The sequence below is a fragment of the Lampetra fluviatilis genome, chromosome 59 (assembly GCF_964198595.1).
Source record: "Lampetra fluviatilis chromosome 59, kcLamFluv1.1, whole genome shotgun sequence".
Classification (NCBI taxonomy): domain Eukaryota; kingdom Metazoa; phylum Chordata; class Hyperoartia; order Petromyzontiformes; family Petromyzontidae; genus Lampetra; species Lampetra fluviatilis.
The window spans coordinates 7,172,670-7,183,595 of NC_136333.1; the positions used below are offsets into that span (position 1 = coordinate 7,172,670).

At 46.6% G+C, this 10,926-nt stretch overlaps 1 protein-coding gene across 2 annotated transcripts; it reads left to right on the forward strand.

Moving 5' to 3' along the window:
* SCNM1 (sodium channel modifier 1) lies at nt 1–10,634 on the forward strand. Of its 2 annotated transcripts, none has more exons than XM_078880998.1 (8): nt 1–459; nt 707–777; nt 1,988–2,076; nt 2,992–3,089; nt 3,821–3,963; nt 5,421–5,620; nt 7,956–8,064; nt 9,358–10,634. In XM_078880998.1, exons 1-8 carry the CDS (start codon nt 409–411, stop codon nt 9,596–9,598), a joined length of 1,002 nt encoding a protein of 333 aa, XP_078737124.1. In that variant the 5' UTR covers nt 1–408; the 3' UTR covers nt 9,599–10,634. The 2 variants fall into 2 exon arrangements, with proteins under 2 accessions (XP_078737124.1, XP_078737126.1); XM_078881000.1 differs by having other exon boundaries at nt 3,869–3,963.
* The last annotated feature ends 292 nt before the right edge of the window (nt 10,635–10,926 follow it).

Genomic DNA, 10,926 nt, shown 5'->3' on the forward strand with positions numbered 1-10,926 from the left:
TGCAAGCATGATTCCTTGCAAAAGGTGTCAGTTTTGTTGCCAGAAAAAAAGGGGAAACCCCCTATTAGTACATCCTCCACGGAGTCTACGGCATTGTTGTTGTGAAACGGATTTGGCCCGCAGCAGCCAGGCAGCCAGCCAGCCAGGCAGCCAGCCAGCAGCCAGTCTTCTCCAGGGCACACGCTTTCTACCAGCGTCAGCCAAGACAACAACGCCACAAGGCGAACACTTTGATATTATTACCCTTGATCGCCGGGAAAGGGTTAAGATACATTTCTTAATTTTCTTTCATACTTTGATATCGGCACAAGAAGTGTTATTACGCCGCTGCTGATACTTTAAAAACTCGACAGCCGAAATAAGGAGCGTTGCCGCCTTTCAACCATACAAATCCACGCGTCGTTCGCAATGTCTTTTAAGCGTGAAGGAGATGACTCGAGCCAGCTGAATCTGTTAAAGGTAAACAACAACAACACATTTGTGTTAAAGATTCGTTTTGTCCGCGCGAATTTCCCGGCACGTGAGGCCTAGCGCAGGCTTTTCCCGGCTTGCCTAGAACCCCTGCCCCGGGAGTAGGCAGTAGCGGCGGTGGCAACTTGCGGGGTTGGGCCGGTTACGTTGAACCATTAAGCCGCCGTTCATCTGTTTGTAGTCCGGTGTTTATAACAAGTTGTCCCTCTTCTGTAACTCTCTTTGTTGTGAACAGAAGCGGAGGGTGGCTGATCTGCTGGTGGCAAACATTGCCGAAGACGAGGCGATGTTGTGTAGCAATGGCAGGTAAACGTGGTGGTGGTGGTGATGATTTTCACCAGATAACTCACAGCACTCAGTCCATGTTTGGAGTTTGCGTGTCTCTCTCTCTCATCATCACGGTGGCTAGGAGATGTTAACTACCTCGCCTGGTATGCAGGAGGTCGTGGGTTACATCCCGACCCTGACGCCTGCTGCTGTATATGGAGTTTGCGTGTCTCTCATCATCATCACGGTGGCTAGGAGATGTTTACTACCTCGCATGGTGTACAGGAGGTCGTAGGTTCGACCCCGATACTGACGCCTGCTGCTGTATATTTGGAGTTTGCGTGTCTCTCTCATCATCATCACGGTGGCGAGGAGATGTTAACTACCTCGCCTGGTATACAGGAGGTCGTGGGTTTGAATCCGACCCTGACGCCTGCTGCTGTATATTTGTAGTTTGCGTGTCTCTCTCTCATCATCATCATCACGGTGGCTAGGAGATGTTAACTACCTCGCCTGGTACGCAGGAGATCGTGGGTTCGAACCCGATACTGACGCCTGCTGCTGTATATTTGTAGTTTGCGTGTCTCTCTCATCATCATCATCACGGTGGCGAGGAGATGTTAACTACCTCGCCTGGTGTGCAGGAGATCGTGGGTTCGAACCCGATACTGACGCCTGCTGCTGTATATTTGGAGTTTGTGTGTCTCTCTCTCATCATCATCACGGTGGCTAGGAGATGTTAACTACCTCGCCTGGTGTGCAGGAGATCGTGGGTTCGACCCCGATACTGACGCCAGCTGCTGTATATTTGGAGTTTGCGTGTCTCTCTCTCTCATCATCATCACGGTGGCTCGGAGATGTTAACTACCTCGCCATATAAAAAATAATGTAACATTTTTTTATATTGTCATCAGTATGACATAAGTATACTAAGTTTGCAGTCGATACCACATTGGGAAGTGGCTTAAAATTGAGTTACAAGATTTTAGGATACAACAACAACGACAACAACAACAGACAGAGTGAGTTAAAAGAAAGCATTACTGCCGGGTGAACACGCATGCTGCTGAGTGTTCACGTGTGCCATGGAGCGAACATCGGGGGGGGGGGGTGTTCACGCGCGCCGCGGAGTGAACAGGCGTGCTGCGTGTACGTAGTACGTTGAACTTCTTTCGCACCGCACGTAGCCAACCGCGCTAATCGGAGGTGCCGCTGCTGCCACTGCCACCGCTACCGCTGTCACCACCAGGCTGGCGTGCACCGTGTGCCCCCACCGACCCGTCTTCGACACCGTCGATGTCCTCGCGTCGCACCGCCGGGGCAAGCGCCACCTGCAGAGTGAGCAACACGTCTCTGTTTTGATCGGAGGATGATACATTTATTTGTATTTTTCTATATATATATATTTTTTTATAATTAATAGATTTGCTTCGAGTGAATGTCGCTCCCCGCGGTTGGCTTATTCCCTAGTTTTTGCAGCACGGCACGAAGTGCGTAGATCAACGTCACCGGTACAGCCACCGGTGCAGCAACGCACTTGGTCAACTTGGTGCATCACCACGCACACTCATCGCATCGAAACGCTCTCATTCCATAACCGCAGTGTAGTCTTCTTCTTTTTTATGTGTAGTGTCAGTGATTCGGAGACAAGGTTTGTAGGAGGCACCTTCTTTATTATCAACATTCACGGTCTCGTCCACACACTCTCCACGGTCGCTTAGCCCAGCCTGTACACAACACTAGCCATCTAACACTGACGGTGCTGACTGAGATAGCCAACAATTATCTTGCAACGCAATATCTAGCGAAGACGACAGCGACGACGGTGACGAGACAACAGCGACGACGAGACGAGTCCACTTCCAAAATCGGCAGCCTCGAGCTCCCCGCCCTCGGCTCCTTTTATCCTCCCAGCGCGGCCTGCCTCCGCCCTCCGCACCTCCCTTCTCGAACCCGCCAGCAGGTTCCAGGGGCCTCCAGATGGAGTCCTCCGTGACCCTTGCCCTAGTTCCTCCGCTCTGCCAACACACCGTGCACACCCTCACCGGCGTGTCCGTCCACCACAGTTGTTGCTGCTGCCCACAAGCCGGCGCTATTACACTACATATGGATTAATAGCCCGCCGGAGGTGCTTGGGAAATCGGAAGTGCGTGATGGATATGATGATGGTAGTATGGTTGCTGATGGTGGGTGATGATCCTGCTGGTGCTGCTGCTGCTGCTGCTGATGGCGTGTCACGTGTGTGCTGGACAGGTTTGCAGAAACACTATGGCAGAAAGCTTGACCTGAAGAATGAGCTACTGAAAAGGAAACACAAGTCCTACGTGGAGGCAGAGAGTGGCACTGCCCAGGTAATGCTGGAGCTAAGGTTGTCGCCATCATTTGCCCTCGCCACAATTTAATCAATCGTCACAAATCTTGACTTAAAGCTTTCGTGACTGCAGGAATTCATATTCTTTGGGTCTTTCGGTAAAGCCACGTAAATAGAAAAAAAAATCACGACGTTTCGATCGCAACACAAGCAATCATCATCAGGTGACTGGCTTGTGTCGCGATCGAAACTTATTGATTTAAAAAAATATATATCTATCAACGTGGCTTTACCGAAAGACCCAAAGAATACAATTGTCACAATTCGATCATTACGTCAGAGCAGGTAGTTGCACCCCCCGTGTGTTCTAACCCGGTGAAAATGTGCAGGCCGGCGCGTGGGGTTGGTGGTTCTCGCCATGGTGGAGATATCTTAACTTCCTCGCCTGGTATGCGGGAGGTGTTGTGGGTTCGATCCCGACCCTGACGCCTGTTGTATATTTGGAGTTTGCATGTTCTCCCCGTGGTCGCGTTGAGTTTTCTCCGTATCCATCGGTGTTTCCCTGTGCGTTTAGAGTATTTGGTTGCTATAGATTTTCACATGATGATAAGCCACTTCGTTGAGCAATCATTTGCGATTGCCAGGTCGCTTCTGAAAAAACGTGCTCTATAGCTCAGTGGGCCTTACCTAGTAAAATCAAAAATAGTTTCATAGTTTTGATTTTGGGTGACTCGTGGTTGACCGCACATCCTTGTTGTATCCTCTGCCCAGTGTTGTGCTCAGTGTTGTGCCCCTTTGACATTTGTCCTGACGGATAAGGAGGACCCGGCTCCACTGCTGAGTGAGACCCGTCAAAAGGCGTATCACGCCCTGCTCAAGAGCGCTCCCTACAACAGCTGCTGCCACAAGAGAAGGTGGGTGGGTAGGTAGGGCGTCTGCCTCCAGATACGGTCGGTTTTCCTATAACGCGGCAGTTGCGTTCCCAAAGACCACCGCGTGATGAAAAAAAAATATGGCATTTTAATAAATAATATAGGTGGTAAAGCACAGACCGCGATAACACGCGAGTTGCGTACGCATGCTGAACAAAGACTTTAGGCTCGTGGGTAGCAGCTTAGAAGCATCCAGCAGCATCCCGCCTTGTGCGATGCTCAACCGATGCAGCCGTACAACTTCTTATTCCTACTCTTTGGTTATTTCGGTAAAGTCACGTAGGTAAAACAATTAATAAAATAAAATAAATGTAAATAACTAAATTAAATCACGACGTTTCGGAGGCAACACAAGCCTCCCTCATCAGGTGTAAAAAGGCACAGCGAAATACAAATCTGATTTGTGCTCGCGAATTCAGTCCGAAATATGTAGTTTCGTCTCCCCGATGTAGCAGTCATCACATGTACAACTCAATTTGTAAACACCGGGGTACTGTAAATCCGGAATGACATCCTTTACGGATGGGATCAGATCACGGATTTTGTGTACTGTATTGAACCGGACATGGATCTTGTGTTTGTTTAGAATTTTGGAAATCTTTTTGGTAACGCCTGCTATGTATGGCAGTGTGATGATTTTGATCGGAGTTTCAGGTGGTTGTTTCTGCATGGTTATTCCGACTCGCGCGACGTAGTTCCGTTCACTCAATCACGTTTATATCCAATTCGCGTCCGCGTTCTACAAAAACGTGTTCCCTAATACATTCATCGCGTTATATACAATTGGCGTTTTGAAAACACGTGGCATTACAGGAGAACAGATTGTACAGCGCTACTCCGATTTACGTCTTGTTATTAACCATGCAAAAAATATTTAACTACACATTTTTGGACCATCTTATTTAACATGTACTATTCTACTTTACCGAGTGTTGACATCCCCAGCGTTTAACAGTACTCTCCTTTTTGTATTTGGATTGTCAACCAACACCGGGTAAAACAACAACATTTGCACCTATTGTTCTCTTTTAGCCCCGCCCACCCCCCCAACACCCCCCCCCAACACGTTCCATTCATTGGCTGCCACATTCAGATCACCCCTTCCCCCCTCCTCCCCCCTTAACTTGTATTTAAGAGCTTGTCTCTTGGAATTTTGCCTCACTTGATACAGTAAATCTAGCTGTGACGGTCCCACCTGGTGACGGAGACTTGTGTTGCCTCCGAAACGTCGTGGTTTATAATTTTATTTCTAGTATTATTTCTATTATTTTATTTTTATTATTTCTTTTTACCTACGTGACTTTACCGAAAAAACCTAAGAGTATTACGTCTCCCCATTTTACCTCGTTTCGCAAACACGTCGTCGCTTTTTTTAGCGCCCGGTGAAACCGACAAATTCCAGTTCAGCCTGGAATATTTTTCTCTCGTCTCTTCTGCAGAGTTCCGAGCGATGCCGGTTCGGAGAGTGCGAGCGGTGGCTGCAGTCGTGGCGCCGTGGAGCGAGCGGAAGCGCGGGACTCTCCCTCCTCGCCGGGACCGGCACCATCTCCCCGTCTCCCTGCCGCCGCCGCCGCCGCCCCCTCAGCTCCCTCGCCGTCTGCGCCTCAAGGCCCTGCCGCCGATGCCGAGAGAAGGGGGGGTGAGTTTAGCGTTTGGGGGGATACTGTTAGTAGCTCAGGTTATCGGAGAGTATATTTAGTATATTGATAATATTGATGTAGTTTATATTTTAGTTTTTTACGTGGTGGTTTAGCTGCTGCAGCTCCTTACTATTAAAATTCCTTCCCTTTATTACTGCTAACCTTACTCCCTCCCTTTGTTGCTGCTAATCCTACATAATGCACGGGCATAATATGACTTTGAGACCCCCCTCCCTCCTACGCATTCCACAAGTAGTGACTAATCCCATATCTGCATTTCCATAAATATGCTAATTTAAATTTCGATTTAAAGCTTTCGTGACTGCAGGGATTCATCTTCTTGGTTCTTTCGGTAAAGTCACGTAGAAGGGAAGTAATAAAATAATAAAAATAAAACATAATAAAATAAAATAATATATTTTATTTTATTATGTTTTATTTGTATTATTTTATGCTAAATTACTCTGTTGATATGCAAATTCCTTTGACAAGGCGCCCTTCCTCCTCTAACCCAGCTTAAATATACGCTGCCAAGCTTGGTGGTGTTCATTCAGACACTGTCTTTCCAACAGACCTGTTCTTCACCTGAGGACGGCTGCTTGCGTTGTGGCCGAAACGTCGTGAGAATTGTATTTTATTATGTTTTATTTTTATTATTTTATTATTTCCTTTCTACGTGACTTTACCGAAAGAACCAAGAAGACGTTTGGGGGGAGTTAAAAAACATTGCGAGAGAGAGCTTCTTGGCTAAGTGGGCCTTAACCGACGTGAGATAAAATTAAACTGCAGCAGGCTCTCGATTACACTGGTCAACACACTTTTTTTGGCATAAGGTATTCCAACGGCTTTAAGGTAATTTTGGGGTGCCGATTCCAAATCTGGCATCAGTTTTTGTGTATCACATCAGGTTTTTGCGATATCAAATATTGCATTTTTAATAAAAACTGCAGAAGAAAAATATTAAATAAATGTGGATATCTACATAAAATTATATTATAAACACACTATCCTAAAAATAGAGCACCATATTTTAACACTAAAGCAGTCTTCTTGGTTCTTTCGGTAAAGTTTACCGAAAGAACCAAGAAGATGAATGAATCCCTGCAGTCACGAAAGCTTTAAATCGAAAACTAAAGCAGTCACTGACTCGCAACAACTTGCAATCATAAGTGACAGAGTTAATTTCGGGTAAAATCAATGAAAATGGGGTATGCCGATAGCATAAAAATAAGATGTGATAGAGCAAATCTGAGATCAGATTTGGAATCAGCACCCTAAAATTAATCTAAAACAGCTGCAAAAATCCAGGCCAGAAAAAAATGCTTTTTTTTGTTGACCAGTGTTATCCGCGCTAATTACGGGGAGGACGTTTCGCGGATAATTAGAAATCGCGGGTAATCTAAAAATGCCATCTACTACGTGGATGGCAGAGCCACGCCAATCAGAATCAAACGCCGCCCACTCTTGAAGAGGTATGCAACTGCTGTACTGTTGTGGCGATCACTTGGATTTCGGTTTAACCGCAGCACATATTTGATCGGTTTAAGCAAGTGACTTGGAATAAACATTTCCAAGAATGGCAGTGTATAACTGTTTTTAGTTTATTCATTTGGGCTTAAGGGAAAATCCCTGAGTTGTTAATTGATGTAAAAATGTCAAGGTGCGTGGCTAATCCGCAAATCGGATAAACCGCACGCGGATAATCCAGAGTCTACTGTATTCTTATTTTAAAATCTCACTTAGCAAACCCATGGCACCACCTGGGTCTGTTCCGTGACCTCCTGCCAGCGAGCCTTCGACACTTAAAGCGAAAGCCTTAAGAGGGCACTTAGCATGGCACATGCGCCGTGGTGACGTCACCGCCACTGAGTGGTGAACGGCGGTGAGTTTGTTGTTGTTGTTGTGTAGTACTGTGTTGTGGGCAGCAGGGGGCAGTGCAGTAAAACCCAATGCACGTCCTCACCAACCTGCACTAACCAGCGTGGTGAAGAATGGTCAAATAGCCCCACGGCATTTCGGAAGCCTTCTTCAAGCATTGGGTTGACCAAATGGCCATGCTGGTATGTGACTAAGCTAATACAATACAACAGAACAAAGGTTCAGTAGAGACGCCAACGGTACACCAACAGAATCTGCATGAAGGTTAGTTTAACACGTAGGCTTTCGCGAGCAATATTTTTCATAATAAAGGTTTTTGGGTTCGACCGACAGCCAATTAGTAAGGGATTTGCCACGTAAACAAAAGGCCAATTAATTACTACTTCAACCTCCCGGTGTGTTGGAGAGTAAATCCGCAGCATTCGCTGGTAATTGCATCTCGTTTCTCATTCGCAGTGACAAAGTCTGAGAAGCGCAAGAGCAAGGGCGCACGGGGGGACGTGCCGTGCCAGCCCGCAGATCCGGCCAAGAGGCATGAGCTGGAACATTACCTCCACCTCAAAAGGTACGATTCTCACTCCTCGCGACAAATCGGTTCGACGTTCGGTTCAACTCGGAAGAAAAATCGTGCGCTGCGCGTGGCTTTGTAAACGTGCTTTTGCCAGTCGTCGGTTGTATGTGTTCAACTTCTTTAGCACCGTGCTTAGCCAACAGCGCTCAATTGGAGTTGCTGCAATTGTTGGCTGTGGAAGCGGAGTACATTTCATTTTAATATTTGTCAAAGGTCCTTTCGGCACTGGTTTGTTACGCGCGAGATTGGGGGCAACTGTTTCACGTCCTCGCGCGTTGCGGGAGGTCCTCGCTTGTGTGACTTGAAACGTGACGTTTAGTTTGTTGTCCATCCCCCGCACCTCCGCTGAGCAGTTGGCTATGCACGGTAGAAAAGAAGTTCAACATACATGTTGGAGAAACGGTTACAAACTCGGTGTATGTATGTATGTATGCAGGTGCGGGGAAAGGACAACAAACTAAACACAAAAAGCAGTTTAAAAGAAATGAGTTTTTAATCTAGATGATGATTTAAAAGTGCATTGCTCCAGTGGCTTCCTAATATCAGAATGAAGAGCGTTCCAGACGGCCGCAGAAGCGCATCCGAATGCGTGCGATGTGGTGACCGTCTTTGTTCAATGGCTAGCGTGATTGGTCAATGTTCCTTGACGAAATCGGCAAGGTAACCGTACAAATGCCAGATGTTTTTGTTTTACTTGGGTATGAAGTGCAGGGCTGACTGGAATCCCGCCGTTTTTAAATCCTTTATATTAAGTTCACTTGCGCGCTTACTTGCTTGCTTACGACCGTGCAAATCTTTCGGTCGTTTTTTAACCCACTTCCCGTGATCCAATCGAGCTGACATTTTCCACAGACTCGTTGTGCGTGACAATTAATGTTCGTGAAAAATTTTTTCCTAAATTTTACACTTTTTAGGACAAAAAAATTATATTTAATTACCAATTGCTTAATGGTGCCATGCAATCATCTGACCCATAGGTGGCAGCCATCTCAAGCCAGAGGACGAGACGACTCTAGCCGCCACGCGTATAAAGGATTTATAGTGAAAAACTTTGTTTTTACGGGTTATACTTGTTATGGATAAATAAAGCCACGATAGTTGAAGGGTTTTAAAACACCGGTTGAACGTGAAACAGGATTCGAGTCGAGACTTTCACGTTGTCGACATTCAGACGAGCACTCTGAAATGGTCCGCTGTAGCAGCGGGAGGCGCTACATGACGCGTCGGTTGTGCCGTCGGTGCGCCTAACAAACGGCCTGGGTCCGCTACCCCCCCCCCCCCTTGCAGTTTGGGCTGGGTCCGCAACAGGGACGGGCAGTGGGAGAAGGACGAAGACGTGGAGTTTGACTCGGACGAGGAGGAACCTCCCATCATCGCTCCTCTTCCTCCCCTGGTGCCTCAAGGGGATACAATCAACATTGCTCTACCTCCGCCTGCTACTCCACCTCCACTCTCTCAGCCCTCCGATCACCCAACTCCCCATCGGCAGAAACGGCAGCAGCCACCGGTCATCAATAAGCGGCGGTGATGTCACCGTAGCGCTCTGTGCCTGGCTAGGTGCACGTTGAGGCTGTCGCCGTGAAGTGTCGAATGCTCGCTGGCGATGAGTTCCACAGGGCGGACCGAGGTGTCCCGTGTGTTACTCACCGAGACGATTGGAATCACCGGAGCGCTCGTGCCTGGCTAGGTGCACGTCGAAGGCTCACCAGAAGGAAGTCCGGGGCAGACGCAGGCATTGTGGGTCACAGACAGCGGCGACTGGTAAATCATCGCAAGATATTGCCATTATGCTGCCAAAGATTGTGAAATGTTGTCATTGCGCTGGCCTCGTGAAGGTCTTCAGAAATGGAGGCGGTGCAACTGGAAAAATACTTGATACTCAAACGGTCATCCTCCAAAAGATATGCTTGTGTTGAGAGTATTTAAAACATTTTTTTACCAGGCAAGGCCCACTGAACTATATAGCTGTTTTTTCAGAAGCGACAAGGCCACAAATGGTAGCTCAACGAAGTGGCTCAACAAGGTGGCAATTTACAGCAGCCAAATACTCTCAATGCATGTTGCAAAATGTGGAGGGGAAAAACCGGAGAGGACCCGAAGAAAAATCCACGGTCACGGGGAGAGAAAGTCCAAATATGCAGCGGGTGTCAGGGTCGGGTTTGAACCCACTTCCTCCTGCATATCAGGCGAGGTTGTGAACATCAATATTGCAGGTTGTTTCAGGTTGTGTGTGTTGATCTTCACATTTAGTGTTCTTGTTGAGTGCGGGTTACTTTGAAACTGACATTTGGCTTCACGGGATCCAATGAGATTTTCCACATTCCTGGCAAGTTGGTCAAAGGCTTAAGCGTGCCATTAGATCCTTGAGTGATTTCATACGTCATACAAAAAACAAAAGCAGGACTTGTTTTTCCGAAGTTTTATTTATTTTTTATAACATTCAAAAATTTGTACATAAAAAACATGAATAAAAATGTATGGATTTTTTTTTTACCATGAACAGCTGGGTAATATTATTTTTCATATGCATATTTAAGTTTTACATAAACTACGCAGTGGACAATCGCATCATCATCAGGTTGGGCTAGCAGGATTTGGTGCTGTAAAGGTGACACACCAAACACACTTACCATAACATCCGTCATCTGTCCAAAGCAGTCGCAAAGTGTATGATACAAACGGCTTTTCTCGGGTGGCGAGCGAAAAGCCTCGAGTTAAAAAAAAAAGTTAAACTTTATCGATATATTCTCTAGAGAAATAATAACAGTAATAAAACATATCTATACATTAAAACATTTTCTTTCACTTAATTATTTACCTCTTAAACCAATAAACGAGTTTACACGTGAATGTGCG

Bases quoted from the DNA above. Each gene is read 5' to 3' on its own strand.
- SCNM1 (XM_078880998.1), top strand. From the start codon at position 409: ATGTCTTTTAAGCGTGAAGGAGATGACTCGAGCCAGCTGAATCTGTTA. The intron at 2,077-2,991 runs GTGAGCAACACG...TGTGCTGGACAG, and splicing joins GGGCAAGCGCCACCTGCAGA to GTTTGCAGAAACACTATGGC. The intron at 5,621-7,955 runs GTGAGTTTAGCG...TCTCATTCGCAG, and splicing joins CGATGCCGAGAGAAGGGGGG to TGACAAAGTCTGAGAAGCGC.